This window comes from Myxine glutinosa, chromosome 1, assembly GCF_964187855.1.
Source record: "Myxine glutinosa chromosome 1, kmMyxGlut1.1, whole genome shotgun sequence".
NCBI classification, from domain to species: domain Eukaryota; kingdom Metazoa; phylum Chordata; class Myxini; order Myxiniformes; family Myxinidae; genus Myxine; species Myxine glutinosa.
This window is the reverse complement of record NC_136261.1, coordinates 348,597,300-348,617,237: the sequence shown is the minus strand read 5'-3', so window position 1 is coordinate 348,617,237 and position 19,938 is coordinate 348,597,300. Positions and strand designations below refer to the sequence as shown.

The 19,938-nt window shown below is 44.1% G+C and overlaps 1 protein-coding gene across 1 annotated transcript in view; it reads right to left on the bottom strand.

The window, feature by feature from the left end:
* Positions 1-19,938, bottom strand: part of LOC137413232 (inactive carboxypeptidase-like protein X2) — a 68,838-nt gene that overhangs the window by 16,915 nt on the left and 31,985 nt on the right. Inside the window, exons 2-5 of the mRNA XM_068098630.2 lie at positions 19,428-19,526; positions 17,594-17,703; positions 17,296-17,435; positions 10,595-10,685 (exon numbers count right to left, since the gene is read on the bottom strand). Coding sequence (XP_067954731.2) covers positions 10,595-10,685; positions 17,296-17,435; positions 17,594-17,703; positions 19,428-19,526 — 440 coding nt within the window. The remainder of the gene's footprint in view (positions 1-10,594; positions 10,686-17,295; positions 17,436-17,593; positions 17,704-19,427; positions 19,527-19,938) is intronic.

The following is a 19,938-nucleotide window of genomic DNA, read 5'->3' as shown; positions in this document are numbered from 1 at the left end:
ATTTCCATGACACATTCGTTCTCACTTTTTGTTGTCATAATAAAAGTTCAAGCTTCACCACAAGACCTTTTTAAAATATCGATAATAAAATATAATAAAATAATAAAATACACACATATACAGGGTGTCTCAAAATACATGGAACCCATGTCACTGCTAATAATTCTGCCAATATTAATGTTCTTGTTCTTTTTTTTCAGATTTGAAGAGAGGAGACCATAACAACTAATAATTAATCAATCAAAATGCCTTGGACAAAGGAGGAAAAAAAATCTTTGCGTCACTACTTATTTGGAGACGAAATCATTCAAAACGGTGCAAGCAAAATTTCGCAGGAAGTTCAACTTCAAGAACTATCCCCAGAAAAAACAAATTTATCGTTGGGCACACAAATTTCAAGCCACTGGATCAGTAAACAACCTCAACAAGAAGGCAGAAACACCCAGTTCTGGCAGGAAGCTGACTGCAAGATCTCCTGACAATGTGAATGCGGTGAGACATTCTGTCGGAAGGAGCCCGAAAAGGTCCATCCGAAGACGTAGCCAAGGGCTGGGTCTTTCACGTGCGTCAGTGCAAAGAATCTTGATCAAGGATCTTCAGCTGTACTCATACAAGATCCAGATCAAGCATAAACTCACACCAGCTGACATGGCAAAACGTGTTGTGATGTGCCGGTGGTTCGAGAACAAGATCGAAGAGGATCCTGACTTTCTTGATGATGTTTGGTTCAGCGACGAAGCACACTTCTTGCTCTGTGGGCATGTCAATAGCAAGAACAATGTGTTCTGGGGCACACAAGCCCCAGACGAGGTGCTTCAGAGGCCCTTGCACTCTGTGAAATGCACGGCCTGGGTGGCCATCTCAAAACATGGCATAATCGGACCGTTTTGGTTTGAAGACGCAGACGAGGAGGCAGTCACTGTGACAAAGGAGCGTTACATTGTGGTGCTCAACAAGTTCTGGAGGGGACTTGGGAGACGTCGTGGCGTGAATCGAGATGTGCAATGGGGCAACTCCACATACAGCCAACATCACGATGGAGTGGCTGGACCACCGATTCCCTGATCGGCTGATCAGCAGGCACCGCAAACCCGAGTGGCCTCCGCATTCACCCGATCTGAACCCCCCCAGATTTTTTTTTATCTCTGGGGGTTCTTGAAGGACCACGTGTATGAGAATCGTCCTCAATCCATTTCTGAACTGAAAGTGGCCATCACCCAGAAGATTCGTGCCATCAGGAAGGAAGAGTGTGTGAGGGTGATTGACAACTTCGCTCGTCGGCTTCAAGTGTGTCGAAGGCGCAAAGGCGGTCATTTGGAACATGTGCTCTAATAAATGTATCCTTTGAGCTAGAGACCTCAAATCTTCAGTTTTTTAATTATCATATCAGCTTCCAGGAAATGTAATCTTTTTTGGAGTTTCTTGTCTGAGTAATCAATTATTATCATGTTAATGGGTTCCATCTATTTTGAGACACCCTGTATGTATATATATATATATATATATATATATATATATATATATATATATTGTTACGGATACGGAGGACGGCTCTCCCGTTAGCAAGGGGTGATTAGCCCCTTGTCCTGTTAAGCTGGCCGTCTCCCCGTTCCTGGTACTTGTAACGCTATCCCACGGGATGGAACGGATCAGGATTATGGGCCCAGGGTTTATCCCGAATACCTTTATCCGTCCCTCCGCAGACTAGGGAGACGAGTACCGCTCGAACCCCGGTTTGGATGGTCTAGTTAGTTGCCGAGCGGTTTTTAGCAACCCGACGTTCGAGCCATTAGCATTACCAAAGACTAACCCGATTCTCAAACGTTGGCCGAGTCGCGCCACGTGCACTCAATATGGAAACCTCTAAAGCGACCGAAAGAGCATGAAGAAGTAAAAACAAAGTAGGGAATAACAAGATTTATTACTATTTATACACACTAAGCAGGAAGGAAAAGAAAGATGATTTATAAGGCAATTGAAGGAGCAGGAGACATAGTGCAATGATTAGCTTATATATGGCAGTCTTAATTAATACCCCAAGACAACATGAAAGACGGACAAACGGGCACACTTACTTGATGGCAGGAATCACTGGAGGGAGGAGAAGGTCCAAGCCGATGGCAGGGCAGGAAAGGTCCGGGCAATTCCACACCGTCGAGGTCCACGTTCCGTGCTCGAAGCGAACAGCAGCTGGCAGCTCCGCGTCTCCACAGCCGGCAATAGAGCCTAGAGGGTCTCGGCGTATTGCTCAGTATCAGCACCCCCTCTCGTCTCGTTCTCTCTTGGCTGCTTTAGCTGGATCGCGCATCTGCCGCACCTCTCTCTCACTCTTCCTCGGACCTCAATCCTCTCCAAAAAGCTCATCTGCTCATCTCCTTGGGGAGCGTCCCGCGGCGGGTTATATAGGCCCCGCCCTTCACCCTTTGCGAACCTCCCCCAAGCGTTCTCTCTCCGCCCTCTCAAGCCAAACCCCTCGTTCTGGGTTGGATGAGCGGGGCTGACTTACTCCTCCCCTCTATGACGACGTGGAGACCCGCCTTTCTTCTTCGTCGTTACCTCGTGCGTAATGGAGTCAAATGCAGCAAAGTGGACGGCAGATGAAAATGCAGCAAAGTGCCTAAAGAGTCAATTGCAGCAAAGTGGCAAACCTGGCACTCGGAAGCTGCCATGGGGCGTCGGAGGGCCTACTCTTATTTAATTCGGTGCAATGAAGAGTCAAACTAGTGGGAAACACATCCTTAACCTACAGAGAATAAGGGACTAACTATTTAAAAGGATATATGGTGTCCTGTGTGTAGGTTTATGAAATTAACTAAGAGGACGAGCTTCGACCTTTCTTTACATTACGAGGGTCAGTTACACACAACAAAACCATACTTCTCACATTCGTTACACTTTCTCAAATTCGTTACAATATATATATATATATATATATATATATACATATATATATATATATATATATATCTATATGTATATTGTCATGGATTCGTCACTTCCGTCTTTGTGGTTGTCATCCACTTGAAGCATTTTTTTTTTTTTTTTTTGTATACTGAATCGAGGCTCGTGAAAGAGCTAACATTTACTTCACAAACAAATCAACCGGGGGGGGGGGGGGGGGTGTGGGGGGGAGAAGTATAAAACACAAGGACACCAAGGTTCCAGAACAGAAGTTGGTATTTCAAAAAAGTGGATTTGGGGTGAAATTAGCGGGGGTAGAAAAGATCAAGGTTTTGGATGGGGGAACTGACTCCGCATGTGAAAAAGCTGAATGCCTCAACTCTGTGTTTGCCTCTAAATCTTGTGTCCCAAACCCATCCCTATCTGTACCCACCGTACCCAGTCATACCCAGCTGCTCCTGAACTCTGTGTCCTTTCCTCCTGACAAGGTGGAAAATTTTCTGTCAACCCTCGACTCTGATTCTGCAACTGGACCTGACGGCATCAGCCCACGGGTCCTAAAATCCTGTTCTTCCGCTCTTTCATTCCCTCTCTCTGTTCTCTTCACCCTCTCTTTTGCTCAAAGTCATCTGCCATCTGCTTGGAAATCAGCCAACATCACCGCTTTACACAAAAAATGTGCAAAAACAGATCCTAGCAACTACAGACCAATCAGCCTTCTCCCAATTATCAGCAAAGTCATGGAATCCATCATTGCTTCCGATATGAAATCTTTCCTCTTCTCCAATGGCTTGATCTCTGATCATCAATTTGGTTTCAGACCAGGTCACTCTACTCTGGACATGCTGCTTCTGCTGTCTCAACAATGGATGGAGGTCCTCAATGCCAAACAAGAAATTAGAGCTGTCTCCCTTGACATATCACGTGCCTTCAATACGGTCTGGCACCCCGCTATGCTCACCAAACTCTCCTCCTCTGGTATCCATGGAAATCTCCACGCATGGCTGGCGGACTTCCTCTCTAGTCGTAGTCAACGTGTGGCCCTGAATGGGTTTCCCTCTCTTCCTGTTCAGGCTGGAGTTCCCCAAGGCAGTGTTCTGGGCCCTGTGCTTTTTCTGGTCTTCATCAATGATCTCTCCGACTCTCTTGAAAATCCTCTCTATCTCTTTACTGATGACTCCACTCTCTGCCGCTCCATTCCTCATCCCTCACATCGGCAGTCTGCAGCCTCCTCACTCTCTGCAGACCTGGACAAAATCACAGACTGGGCAAACAAGTGGAACATGTCTTTCAATCCTGACAAATCTCACACTTTTATGATGTCTCTCCGAAAAGACCGACTGGACAACCCTCCCATCCACTTTCTGAATAATCCTCTCCTAGAAGTTCTGTCACTCAAGCTTTTGGGTCTCACTATCTGCCATGATCTTTCCTGGGAAAACCACATTTCAAATCTGGCCTCCAAAGCCATTCGCCGACTGGGCATCCTCCGTTGTGCGAAGTCCTTCCTTGGCACACCTGAGCTCCTCACGACATACAAGGCTTTCATCCACAGCTCAATGGAATACTGCTCTCTCCTCTGGGCTGGTGCTCCTGCCTCACACCTAGCTCGTCTTCACGCTGTTGAAACCAAAGCGTTCAGAATCATTGGAATCTCCCGTGATGAAGCTACCTCCGAGGGCCTTTCACTTACTCACCGCAGGCAGGTTGGTGGTCTTTCTGTCTTCTACCGACTCCTCTCCGGCCTTGCTCCTCCAGCTCTCTCTGGGCTCTGTCCCCCAAATATTCCTACAGGTCGCACAAGATCTGCCTGCAACCCTCTTATGGTTAAACTGCCAAAATCAAGACTCTCTGCTCACCTTCACTCCTTCATTCCTCTTTTCTCCCGCCTCTGGAACAAACTACCTCACTCTCTTCAATCCCACTCCTCCCTCCAGGTCTTTAAAACAGCTGTTCACCACCATCTCTTATCTTCCCCCATCCAAAACCTTGATCTTTTCTACCCCCGCTAATTTCACCCCAAATCCACTTTTTTGAAATACCAACTTCTTTCCTGGAAGTCCTTGGTGTCCTTGTGTTTATACTTCTCCCACCCCCCTTCCCACGCCGCCTCCCCCCAAGCCCTCTCCCTCCCACACATTCCTGATGTCCCTGCTCTCAAATGTTGTGTTTATGTGCTTCCCCTTCTCTCCCCACCTTGTCTACCACTCCCCTTTTTATATACTTTGTTTGTTTGACTGTTTGATTTGCTTGTGTGATAAATGTTAGCTCTTTCACGAGCCTCGATTCTGTATACAAAAAAAAAAAAAAAAAAGGACAAAGGTGTGACACACAAGGGCTGTTATCTTAATCCCTACAACTACCTAGCACACGAACATTCTGGTATGTTCACAGGTATTCTCTTACCCGACAAACCGGACTAAACACACAGAACTTATTACAGGGCAGACTCCTTATCGCGACAGACGAAGCATGTTACCTATTCAGATCTACCTGACTCTAGACATTCCTCTACCCCACCGACATAACAATATGTACATATATATATACATATACATATATACATGTATTTACATATATATATATACATATACATATATACATGTGTATACATATACATATATACATGAATATACATATATATATATACATATACATATATACATGTGTATACATATACATATATACATGAATATACATATATATATATATATATATATATGTATAAGTTCAAAACACACCTGGTCACAAGTGTGCCGCACTGACCGGGTCCTCAGTCGAGGTCCTCAGCATAATCCAGTTTCGGCCCTTCAACCTCGATACGGTCAGCTAAGGTGGGCCAGCCGGGTCACATACACATCCACATGCAGCAACTGCACCTGGATGCGTACATACCCCCACCCCCAGCCAGTGCGAACAACAACAATAACACCTCCACATCCAGAATCCACAGCACCAAACAAACATGGTGGAACACTCAAACACCCACCTTTATACCCTTCACCACACACCAACAAAACACACCAGATCATTCATACACACACATACACACCCATACACACACATACACACACAACACCAACCAACCAACCGCTTACCCTTACATCATACACCACTCAACACACAAAAACACACACTCATGCAAAAAATAATTCATGCAAAAACACAACCTCACACACTCACTCATATACACAAAATAAGAAATAATAATGGTAACAAAAAAACAAACAAAAAAAACAACAACCAACCTACACCGTTTGACGTGCCTCCATAAACTTCCTCCATATCCAAAATGAGCCTTTCAAGGCAACCTGGGCCACCTTGTCACACATCCTCCTTCGTTCTGTCCCACACACTCCCAGCCTAGCAAGAAATGCAGAAAAGGAATTGCCAATATACCCTCTGCACCCCACCTCAAATGGCTGACACAAAACTCGCCAACCCTTCTCCCGGCACTCTGCCTCCAGCTCACTGTACTTTCCTCTCTTCCTCTCGTGCACCTCCTCCATGTTCTCTTCCCAAGGTACCGACAACTCCCCTAAGATGACCTGTCTTGTTGCACTTGACCAAATGACAATGTCAGGCCGCAACCTTGTCACACAGATCTCCTCTGGGAATACCAATTGTGGCTTTAGGTCTGCCACCACCTGCCAATCACAAGCATCTGACAGCCCTCTTGCTTTCCACCTCCTCCTCTTTCCACCTCTTACCACTTGGCCCTCCTTGACAAACCACACCTCTCCTCCATCAGTCCCCTTCTCCACTCTTCTCTCTCTCGATCTCAGCACCTCTTGTTGCACCATCTGCACCACCACCGCCAGCATCTGATCATGTCGCCACCTGTATCTTCCTGCTGCCAATGCTACTGAGCATGCACTCAGTGCATGCTGCACCGTTCCCACACCTCCACACTCCAAAGCTCCAGAGTTCCCACTCCTCCAAAAAGAACAAAAGAACATATATATATATATATATATATATATATGTATCCAGTGCCTATAGAAAGTCTACACACCTTTTCAAAATTTTCACCTTTTGTTGCCTTATAGCCTGGAATTAAATTGCATTAAAACAGGCTTTTTGCACCCTTATTTACACATTGTAACACACAACTTACAAGTGAAAAACAAATTCTACAAATTTCATAAAATTAATTAAAAGTACAAAACTAGAATATCTTGGTTGGATAAGTGTCCACCCCCCTGAGTTAATACTGGTTAGAAGCACCCAGTATTAACTCAGGTGGGTGGACCCTTATCATTATTATTTATATATATATATATATATATATATAAATATATGTTGAGATATATATACTCACGTACGACATACTGTGTACCTTATTTTCTACATGGGGTGAGATGTGAGATTTTACTAACTTCTCAGAGTAACATTCATCATCAAAATAACTTCTCTCAGACAGTTCACCACATCGATGGCCATGGTCCAACTGTGGTTTCTAGATATTTTTCCACGTACAGTACTTGTGCTTCTCCAATAATCCACTGCTGTATCTGAACTTTACCAAACTCGGTGCCATAATGGGTAGTGTGTCCACTCTGTGTCTGGGAAGATGGTGATTCAAACCCTGGCCAAGTAACATGAAAGACATTAAAATGGTACCTGCCGCTTCCTGGTTTGAAACTCAGCATTTAAAAGCATATTGCACCGACAAACAACGCTGGCAAGGCAATGGCAAACCACCCAATATAACCCTTGCGAAAAAACGGCTTCGGCTCCACCAATCCTACTACTAATTTGCAATTGGTCACTGGCTTTGACACCAATACATTTTTTTATTACGGACCCTAAGCATCAAAAAGCTACATATATCGTACAAAAAGTTTCAAATGGAACACCTCGCCGCCATTAGAGCAATTGAATTGTATCAGATGTGGCAATAAATGGGACTTGTTTGTGGCAAACAAACGATATCAAGATGTGGGAAACAAACGTTTTTGCCTCCCCCATCCCTATCCCGTTTAGAATCCCTTGTGGGCAACTTGCTAGATCTCTGTAAAGAGTATGGTACATCAAAATGAAAAACAGTAAATGTAAGCTTTTAGTTGAAGGTGCGATTTTTTTTTTTAAGGTGACCGGGGAAGAAGTTATTTCTCAGTTGTTGATTGGTCAGATCAGATGGTACCTGGTAGTCATCAGTTGAGAGCTTTTTGTAAAGTATCCCACTGATCACCCCCAGAAGTGACACTGTGCAAAGGTCACTTGGGTTTGTAAATCTTTAACACTGTTCAAACATACTTGTGCTTTACAGACATGCATCACTGAACTGTAAGTAAGGCTTGCCAGCCTCTATTGCCACCTAATAAATACCTAGAATGCTTTGTACAGGTGTGGGATCTTAAATGCACTCACAGTGTTTGTTATGACATTTAGAATCAATGGACTCATTCATATTGTTATTTTATTTACAAGTACACCTGCAGACGGGCAGGAAGAGTCATTCCTCTTTGGGATATATAGATTACAGTCGATCTATGGTCGGGTCTCAAGAACATTGGGTGTGTGTTCATTTACCAAGGTTCTTGTGGAGAGATCACCAAGTGGTTTAAGCATTTGAGCAAGCACTCCATTCAAAACCGTTAAGGAACGGCTGGCTTGGCAAGCGCTAGCTAGCTCCTTGGTAAATGAGCACACCCCGAGCTTCTCCCTTTCAGTTTCGTATCAAACAGCAGGAGCGAGTTTCAAAAGTTCGCCACGAAAAATGCCACGGTAGTGGCAGAAAGGGCCATGTTGTTAACCCAACATATGTGGGTTATATAGAGTACAGTAGATCTTCACTCAGTTCTGTAAGTAAACCTTACTTGACGGATGTCGGGATTCCTCCAAATTTCTTCATTTAGTGTTATAAAGAGCATCAGCGACTGTTTAAAAAGCTAGGCATATGTGTTTGTGGTTTATAATATTTTTTCTTCCTGTACAAGCCGTTGCTCCCACAGAAACGCCATAATCTTACTATAATTCACCAAATGTCCGTCTGTCTGTTCGAAGGTACCGTAAAAACTGCTGAACCGACCGCAAAGATATTTTGGGTGGGTAATCCTGGGACCCCTGGGAGTAAAATAGGCTATTTAGTTTTCCCAATTTCAGCTTTGGTCTCCAGCATTCTCAGGTTTGGACTCCCGCATAACATTCGCGTTTGCATAACGTTCATTGTGACGATGTTCTCATTGTGACGATGTTGTGACGATGTTGTGACGATGTATGTGTTCACGGTAGTGTTTTACATGACGGTGTGAACGTAAGTTCGTAATGTTTTTCGTTTCGTAATCCTTTAATGAACGTTTAATGTTTAATGAACGTTTAATGCCCTTCGATGTCCGGGGCCGCACGCGCGCTACACTGGACGGGCCAGCGTGTACCTTGCCCTTCGCCGTCAGGTTCGGGTAAACCGTTGAGCCCCATCCGTGATGGGGACTGGGGCTTGAGACAGTGTCCCACAAACGAGGAATTCCCAGTGAGTGCGAGTCATCAGCTCGCGTTGATTAAGTCCCTGCCCTTTGTACACACCGCCCGTCGCCGCACAAACATCACAATGAAACACAATCACAATTCACAGTGATATGAACAGTGATGTGGCTTTTATTGAAATTCTAAAGATACTGTTTTGATTTTGATGATTTACGTGTGATATGATTTGACGGATGTTTATATGAATCGTTTAAAAAAAAAAATTTCTGCCTTCAATTTCTGATATTTTGCCTTTTCATTTCGACTTCCCAATTGAAGCCCCGCCCGTAGGGCGGGTACCGTTGCTAGTAATTATAAGCTATTTAAACACGTTATCACTGCAGAAAAAACGCCTTGGGGAAGTGGGACATTATTAGTATTAATATTGTTTTGTAATAACATTAATAATATGTGATTATCATTAATTTTGTTATTAAAAGCGTCTTTGGAAAAACACCACGATAAATCTTCTTCTTTGGACAAACGCCACGATAAAGCTAACTTAATATGGATATACACCTCAACACGCAATGCCATTGACGGCAATGGCGGGGAAACCCCGCTCGGGGGAGAAAACCCCCTTGGGGAGGGGGGCAAATGAATACGCTACAACCTTCATTATGTAACCCTTGGTCATTCTGTCCAGTTTGGTTGACATTGGATAAGTAAGGACGGAATGTATTGGCATCAAAAATTCAACAGACAGACACAAATGGTGTATTTTAGTATGTGATGATAATGTCTGATGCTCATGGCAGAGCTTATACCTATATCACTTGAGGATATGTGGATTAATATTTATCAATATACTTTTACGTAAATTGAAATGACATTAGTAGACGATGGACAAGCCAGCACAGGATGTGGGATTCGAATCTGGGATCTCAGCGTCATGAATACACAACAACAACAACAACATGCATTTTAAAAGGCCATTTTCCCTGCGAGAGCGGGGGTTAGCCCTGTTAGTCATTTCCCTGTTAGTCATTTACCTGTTAGTCATGAATGAGTCACACTTATTATTATTATCCATCTACCACAAGCTCAGACGGCAACACCAAACAGGCCAATTTGGTTCGACAACATTCATTAAAAGTGGTATTTTGAAACCAAAGCCAAATATTCTCAACTTTGTTCATCCCAAGCTTGATCTCCATTGTCAGAGTCCTTGTGAACCCCCTCCCCTTAACCTCCTCCCCCTCACTGCCCTCCTGTTGTGTTTTACCTTATCTTCTCCATTCGCATCTTCACTGTAGGGAATCCAACTGTGGCTGTTGTTGCTGAAGAGTACTTTGTAAGAAGTCACCCAGTCATGTCTGCAGGGCAGATAAACATAACCGATGGAAAGTTTAAACACGGCCAATGTAAGCTCTTTTAATATGAAACAATACATTTCTGAACCGTTATTCCCAACTCCGCCTTCATTTCATTATTTATCTTCACCTGCCCATCATTCACCTTCACTGCCTCCCCTCCCCATCCACCTCCCCACTCCAACCAGCCATCCGAGAACATTAGGCTTATGTTGTAGGAGGAGATGGACGGACTCTCATGGAGCAGATTGAGGACCTCTCCCTGTGCCATGAAAGTTTACCTATCTATTGTGCAATGCAATGCAAGCTCATCTATCTCCTGTCCAAAATTGGTCTATCCATCATCCTGTCTCACACAAGTCCATCCATATCTATCACCCTGTCCCACATACAGTCACGTGAAAAAGTAAGTACACCCCATGTAAAGTTTTGACTTTTTCAACATATTTCAACATACAGCTATTTGATCTTCATTTCAACAATATTGATAGATAAAGGTGATATAACATAACAAATATCATGAAACATTTACATTTTGTAGTCCATTGTATAATTTAAATAAACATAAATGCAAATTTCGCATGTGGAAAAAGTAAGTACACCCTTACATTTATCACTACTTCAAATACCTAAAATTAGAATCAGTTGCACCAGTTCAGGGGCAAATGATTAGAACATCGTTAGAGAGGATCTTGGAGGAACCTGTCTTATTTAAACCTCAGACATTTAGTTTGGTGTGCTCTTTGTTGTTGAAGTGTGCGGCATCACCATGCCTAGATCAAAAGAGCTCTCTGAGGCCTTCAGAAAGAAGGTTATAGATGCCTACGAGTCTGGGAAGGGATTTAAAAAGATCTCCAAACAATTTGAAATCAATCATTCGACTGTCCGGAAGATCATCTACAAGTGGAGAAGATTCCATACAACTGCCAACTTGTTCAGGCCAGGCCGCCCCAGCAAGTTCAGCCCGAGAGCAGACCGCAAGATGCTGAAAGAAGTCTCGAAGAACCCCAGAATGTCATCACGGGACCTACAGGTAGCTCTTGCCACTGTTGATGTCAAAGTGCATGAGTCTACCATTAGAATGACGCTGCACAAATTTGATCTACATGGGAGGTGTGCCAGGAGGAAACCTTTGCTGTCCAGAAAGAACATCAGGGCAAGACTAAAGTTGCCCAATGAACACCGAGGCAAAGACCAGCACTTCTGGAACAATGTGCTCTGGACAGATGAGTCAAAGGTAGAGCTATTTGGCCACAGTACCAGAAGACATGTTTGGCAAAAACCAAAGACAGCATTTGACCACAAGAACCTGATACCAATTGTAAAGCATGGTGGTGGAAATATTATGGTTTGGGGCAGCTTTGCTGCATCAGGGCCTGGGCAGCTTACCATCATAGAATCCACTATGAATTCTTCATTGTACCAGAGGGTGCTTGAGGATAATGTGAGGCCATCTGTTGGAAAGTTGAAGCTCAACCGAAGGTGGACCTTGCAACATGACAATGACCCTAAACATACCAGGAAATCCACCAAGGAATGGCTGAAAAGAAAGAAATGGAGGGTTCTGGAATGGTCAAGTCAAAGCCCGGATCTAAATCCCATCGAGATGTTATGGGGGGATTTTGAAACGAGCTGTGCATGCAATTGTGCATGCTGTGCAACAATTTTTTGTTGAATAAATTATTGCAAAGTCAATTTTTCATTGTTTTTTGTTCAATAAGATCACCTTTATCTATAGATACTGTTTAAATGAAGATAAAATATTGATATGTCCACATATGTTAAAAAGATTTTAAAAACATTTCATGGGGTGTACTTTTCCACATACGAAATTTGCATTTATGTTTATTTAAATTATACAATGGACTACAAAATGTAAATGTTTCATGATATTTGTTATATTATATCATCTTTATCTATCAATATTGTTGAAATGAAGATCAAATAGCTGTATGTTGAAATATGTTGAAAAAGTCAAAACTTTACATGGGGTGGACTTACTTTTTCACGTGACTGTAAGTCCTTCCATATCCATCACCCTGTCCCACCTAAGTCCATCCATCTATTACACTGTCCCACATAAGTCCTTCCATATCTATCACCCTGTCCCACGTAAGTCCATCCATATCTATCACCCTGTCCCACATAAGTCCATCCATCTATTACACTGTCCCACATAAGTCCTTCCATATCTATCACCCTGTCCCACGTAAGTCCATCCATATCTATCACCCTGTCTCACATAATTCCTTCCATGTCCATCACCCTGTCCCACGTAAGTCCATCCATATCTATCACCCTGTCCCACGTAATTCCTTCCATATCTATCACCCTGTCCCACGTAAGTCCATCCATATCTATCACCCTGTCCCACGTAATTCCTTCCATATCTATCACCCTGTCCCACGTAAGTCCATCCATATCTATCACCCTGTCTCACATAATTCCTTCCATGTCCATCACCCTGTCCCACGTAAGTCCATCCATATCTATCACCCTGTCCCACGTAATTCCTTCCATATCTATCACCCTGTCCCACGTAAGTCCATCCATCCATCACCCTGTCCCACATAATTCCTTCCATATCCATCACTCTGTCCCACATCATTCCATCCATCCATCACCCTGTCCCGCTTAAGTCCATCCATATCCATCACCCTGTCCCACATCATTCCATCCATCCATCACCCTGTCCCACATCATTCCATCCATATCCATCACCCTGTACCACTTAAGTCCATCCATATCCATCACCATGTCCCACATCATTCCATCCATATCCATCACCCTGTCCCACATCATTCCATCCATATCCATCACCCTGTACCACTTAAGTCCATCCATATCCATCACCCTGTCCCACATCATTCCATCCATATCCATCACCCTGTCCCACATCATTCCATCCATCCATCACCCTGTCCCACATCATTCCATCCATATCCATCACCCTGTCCCACATCATTCCATCCATCCATCACCCTGTCCCACATCATTCCATCCATATCCATCACCCTGTCCCACATCATTCCATCCATCCATCACCCTGTCCCAGTGTCCCACATCATTCCATCCATATCCATCACCTTGTGCCACTTAAGTCCATCCATATGCATCACCCTGTCCCACATCATTCCATCCATATCCATCACCCTGTCCCACATCATTCCATCCATCCATCACCCTGTCCCACATCATTCCATCCATATCCAACACCCTGTCCCACATCATTCCATCCATATCCATCACCCTGTCCCACATCATTCCATCCATATCCATCACCCTCTCCCACATCATTCCATCCATATCCATCACCCTGTCCCACATCATTCCATCCATATCCATCACCCTGTGCCACTTAAGTCCATCCATATCCACACCCTGTCCCACATCATTCCATCCATATCCATCACCCTGTGCCACTTAAGTCCATCCATATCCACACCCTGTCCCACATCATTCCATCCATCTATCACCCTGTCCCACTTAATGCCTTCCATATCCATCGCCCTGTCCCACATCATTCCATCCATCTATCACCCTGTCCCACATCATTCCATCCATATCCATCACCCTGTGCCACTTAAGTCCATCCATATCCACACCCTGTCCCACATCATTCCATCCATATCCATCACCCTGTGCCACTTAAGTCCATCCATATCCACACCCTGTCCCACATCATTCCATCCATTTATCACCCTGTCCCATTTAAGCACACATTTTATTGTTCGACATAAGCTTATCCATGTTTCTGTCCAAGAGGAGTCCATCTGTCTCCACATCCAATATAAGCCCAACCATTCCTCACCTGTATTCATTTTGCAACAACTAATCTCCCATTTGTAATGACTAGGGCATGCCCGTACTATATATATATATCTAAAATTATATCTCCCCCCCCCTCTATTTACATGAAATGGTTTGGTCCATTCGCAAAGCCAAAGCGAACGGCTTGCGAGTACGGTGACAATCCCCCCCCCTCTATTTACATGAAATGGTTTGGTCCAAAGCGAACGGCTTGCGAGTACGGTGACAATCCCCCCCCCCCCCCTCTATTTACATGAAATGGTTTGGTCCAAAGCGAACGGCTTGCGAGTACGGTGACAATCCCCCCCCTCTATTTACATGAAATGGTTTGGTCCAAAGCGAACGGCTTGCGGAGTTTGGTAAAGAAATCGCCATAGCGTGCACAAACGCGCAGGAAAGCGAAAGAATCGCAAATTAGTTTTAATTAGTTTTAAAACATAGTTTAACGCCAACATAGCGGCAACATAGTTTGCCAACGTGAAATAAATGAATACGCTCTCAAATGTGCCGTCCGAGGCAGAGTCTGTTCGCCACGTTCGGCACACGTGATAACTCGCTGCTCTCTGATTGGTTGAATCGTTTTTTGGACATAGCTCGGTAACTACTTGTCCGATTAATATGAAACCTTGAAAAGGCACATCCTCGGGTCCCCAGCAATATACCTGGCAAGTTTCAAGTATATCGGACCCGTGGTTGTCGAGAAACAGCGGTCACAGACAAACACACAGACATACACACATACACACACACACACACACACACACACACACACACACACACACACACACACACACAGAGATTACTGGAATTATAGATAGACTAGGGCATGCCCGTACTATATCTACTAGGGCATGCCCGTACTATATATATATCTCTAAAATTATATCCCCCCCCCTCTATTTACATGAAATGGTTTGGTCCATTCGCAAAGCCAAAGCGGACGGCTTGCGAGTACGGTGACAATCCCCCCCCTCTATTTACATGAAATGGTTTGGTCCAAAGCGAACGGCTTGCGAGTACGGTGACAATCCCCCCCCTCTATTTACATGAAATGGTTTGGTCCAAAGCGAACGGCTTGCGAGTACGGTGACAATCCCCCCCCCCTCTATTTACATGAAATGGTTTGGTCCAAAGCGAACGGCTTGCGAGTACGGTGACAATCCCCCCCCTCTATTTACATGCAATGGTTTGGTCCAAAGCGAACGGCTTGCGGAGTTTGGTAAAGAAATCGCCATAGCTCGGTAACTACTTGTCCGATTAATATGAAACCTTGAAAAGGCACATCCTCGGGTCCCCAGCAATATACCTGGCAAGTTTCAAGTATATCGGACCGGTAGTTGTCGAGAAACAGCGGTCGCATACACACACACAGACACACACACACACAGAGATTACTGGAATTATAGATAGATATCTAAAATTATATCCCCCCCCTCTATTTACATGAAATGGTTTGGTCCAAAGCGAACGGCTTGCGAGTACGGTGACAATCCCCCCCCTCTATTTACATGAAATGGTTTGGTCCAAAGCGAACGGCTTGCGGAGTTTGGTAAAGAAATCGCCATAGCATGCACAAACGCGCAGGAAAGCGAAAGAATCGCAAATTAGTTTTAATTAGTTTTAAAACATCGTTTAACGCCAACATAGCGGCAACATAGTTTGCCAACGTGAAATAAATGAATACGCTCTCAAATGTGCCGTCCGAGGCAGAGTCTGTTCGCCACGTTCGGCACACGTGATAGCTCGCTGCTCTCTGATTGGTTGAATCGTTTTTTGGACATAGCTCGGTAACTACTTGTCCGATTAATATGAAACCTTGAAAAGGCACATCCTCGGGTCCCCAGCAATATACCTGGCAAGTTTAAAGTATATCGGACCCGTGGTTGTCGAGAAACAGCGGTCACAGACATACATACATACATACATACATACATACATACATACACACAGAGATTACTGGAATTATAGATAGACTAGGGCATGCCCGTACGTGGGTGCCCGTTCCTTGCCAAAAAAAAAAAAAAACGCTACCCGTACGCTCTACCCCGCCCGTACGCCCGTACGCCCGTACGCCCGTAAACAAAAAAAACAATGCTCTTCGCTTCCGCCCTTCGCTCTGACTGAATTGGGAGAAATAATGCGCATAAGAAATCGAGAAATTATTATTTTCTCCGGAAGAAATCGAATTACGAACCGTAATGGCGCACGCGCTGGGCTCGGCTCGCTCTCACATCGGCCACGCCTACGCAACAAAGCGTTCTGTGATTGGCTGCTGGAAGTGAAGTCTTCACTGTCCGGAAGGTCGCAAATCGCAGTTACGATGAATCGCAAATTAGTTTTAATTAGTTTTAAAACATAGTTTAACGGCAACATAGTTTTCCAACGTGAAATAAATGAATACGCTCTCAAATGTGCCGTCCGAGGCAGAGTATGTTCGCCACGTTCGGCACACGTGATAGCTCGCTGCTCTCTGATTGGTTGAATCGTTTTTTGGACATAGCTCGGTAACTACTTCTCCGATTAATATGAAACCTTGAAAAGGCACATCCTCGGGTCCCCAGCAATATACCTGGCAAGTTTCAAGTATATCGGACCGGTAGTTGTCGAGAAACAGCGGTCACAGACAAACATACATACATACATACATACATACATACATACATACAAACATACAAACATACAAACATACAAACATACAAACATACACACAGAGATTACTGGAATTATAGATAGATGAAAGCCTCGGTTTGCACATTATCTTTATCATAGATGATGGTCTGCTGTTGCTTTCTCGGTCCCAAACCTGCTAGGTGAGTTCCTTCCTTGGGTGACCACACCTGTGAACCGAGTGAGACGTCGTGCGTCCACCTCTATCCATTGGGCATGATCGCTGGTGCCCGCACACCAAGCACCATCATACATGTCATCGTCTATGATGCCTGCCTGGGACAGAAACAGATAATGACAGGTAATGTAATGCAGGTAATGAGACAGGTAATGCAGGTGAAAAACGGGGAAAAAAAATGCAGGTGTTCTGGTGTGCATCAAGGTGGTAGAGGATGTGAAGAAAGGAGGCACCGAGTGCCAGCAGCAGGTCTTACTTGGATATTGAGGCGAGCCCGATGTGCCCCAAGACCGTAGCGCATGAGAGAGGACGCATGCATCTGGTAGTCTTCAACACGATTTGATTCCAACCCCATTGTAGGACATTCTGGAAGAAACAAATGTTGAAGGAAGAATGATTCGTTAGAATGAGTAACACTTATTATTGTCGTCATTTCGTATGCAGCCTCTGGCTGCTGGATGCACCGTTTCTGGGAGAGTGGGAGTGCCGCTGTGCCGGTGATGCAGTGCCCCTTGTGTCCAGTAAGCTTGTACGGTACTCATTTCGCCGACGATGGCAGGACGACAGGCAGGGTCAACCCACCTGGTGTTATTTAATGAAGCGACAGGGGCTCAAACTCAAGACCCGATAATCTTAAGCCAACCACTTTTTAGCTCACCTGGATGTAGTTTCAGGGAGCTTATGCAATGGCACGTCGTCCGTCAATCCGTCAGTCAGTCAGTCAGTCCACCAGTCCGTCAGTCCACCAGTCCAACCCCGGACGTCCGTCAGTCCACCATTCCGTCAGTCCGCCAGTCCACCAGTCAGTCAGTCCGTCCGTTCATCCGTCAGTCCGTCAGTCAGTCAGTCCTTCCGTCAGTCAGTCAGTCTGTCCGTTCATCCGTCCGTCAGTCAGTCCGTCCGTCAATCCATCAGTCCATCCGTTCATCCGTCAGTCAGTCAATCCGTCAGTTCGTCAGTCCGTCCGTTCATCTGAAAATCAGTCAGTCAGTCAGTCTGTCAGTCAGTCTGTCCGTTCATCAGTCAGTCCGTCAGTCAGTCCGTCCATTCATCTGTCAGTCCGTCCGTCCGTCCGTCCGTCAGTCAGTCTGTCCGTTCATCCGTCCGTCCATCAGTCCGTCCGTCAATCCGTCAGTCAGTCAGTCCGTCAATCCGTCAGTCAGTCCGTCAGTCAGTCCATCCAACATTCGTCAGTCAGTCGGTCAGTCCGTCCGTTCATCTGTCAGTCCGTCCGTCCGTCAGTCCATCCGTCCGTCAGTCAGTCAGTCTGTCCGTTCATCAGTCCATCAGTCAGTCCGTCAGTCATCATTCTAATTGAACATAGGCTTAAACAAAACTTAAACAAGCAAACACACACCGGTCCATTAATTAATTATAGTAAGGATAAATATAAACTTAATTTCCTGAAAAAAAAGGTTACAAAAAATAAAATGAGAATGCAGTACGTTCCATGCAAATAGCAAGCAATGTGTTACATAATAACGTTTTACAGATATTAAAGAATTTCCATTCGTCTTGTGAAGGTTTTCAAAAATAATCAATGAGTCTCTGTCATGTTCCTTGTTTGTAGAAATCAGTGCTTCCAATCATCTTGACATTATATATACCATGTTGAGCTATCAAATCAACTTTTCCATTAATTTTTATCCATAATCAAAGCATTTGGTCAAACATACTGTGTGTGTGTGCAGTGTCTGTGTTGCCACTGAACTACCTCCTCAAACTTTTATGAAATCGTACCAAACCTCTCGACTGCACCTACCCCTCCCATGTGTGTCCTAAGGGGTCTTCTTTTTAATAATAATAATAAAAAAATAAAACTTAAATTGCCGATAAAATGTAATATCACCAATACGACAAATAAATTTGTTCAAAAGAAATGTTTGCATGAAGAATGGTGTAAATCATGACAACACAGCAATTTGCATACAGGTATCCTCAGTTAAAACAAGCCCGTGCCTCTGTAGCGACGTGTGGTGAGGCAATCGCAGCGAGACTATATAAATAATATATATATATATATATATATATATATATATATAAAATCTCCCCCCTCCCTGCACTCCACCCTCACTCTTACCCCCTCTCACCTTGACTCTGTGGTTCAACTATTCTCTCGATCTCTTCAAGTTCATCGTCTTCCTTCTCATCCTTTTTATTGGCCTTCTTTTTCTTTTCTTTCTTCCCTCCTGTAATCGAGGAGCACATTCAAAAATCTAATTGGTTGTTTTAGTCCAACAACAAATCGAATAACATATGGATATCGTAACATATTGAGTCACATGTGGAGTAACATATCTTAAGAACTTTCCTGTATGATTCATGAGACCCAACATTGAAATTAAAATAGTAAATAACCGATATTGTCCTATTTATGATTAATTGTTCAACCACAGGCATGATGGGCCAAATGGCCTCCTCCTGTATCAAGTTCCTTGTGTAGCCTTACACCTATCCTATATGGACAATCTATAATTCAGAAAGATCAAAATAAGAGTTATCTGGTAAATGGGCAGTTAACCTGTAGAGCCATATACTGTACATACGATTTATAACAACCAAAATTGTAATTGATTATAATCTAAATGGCATTATTACCTG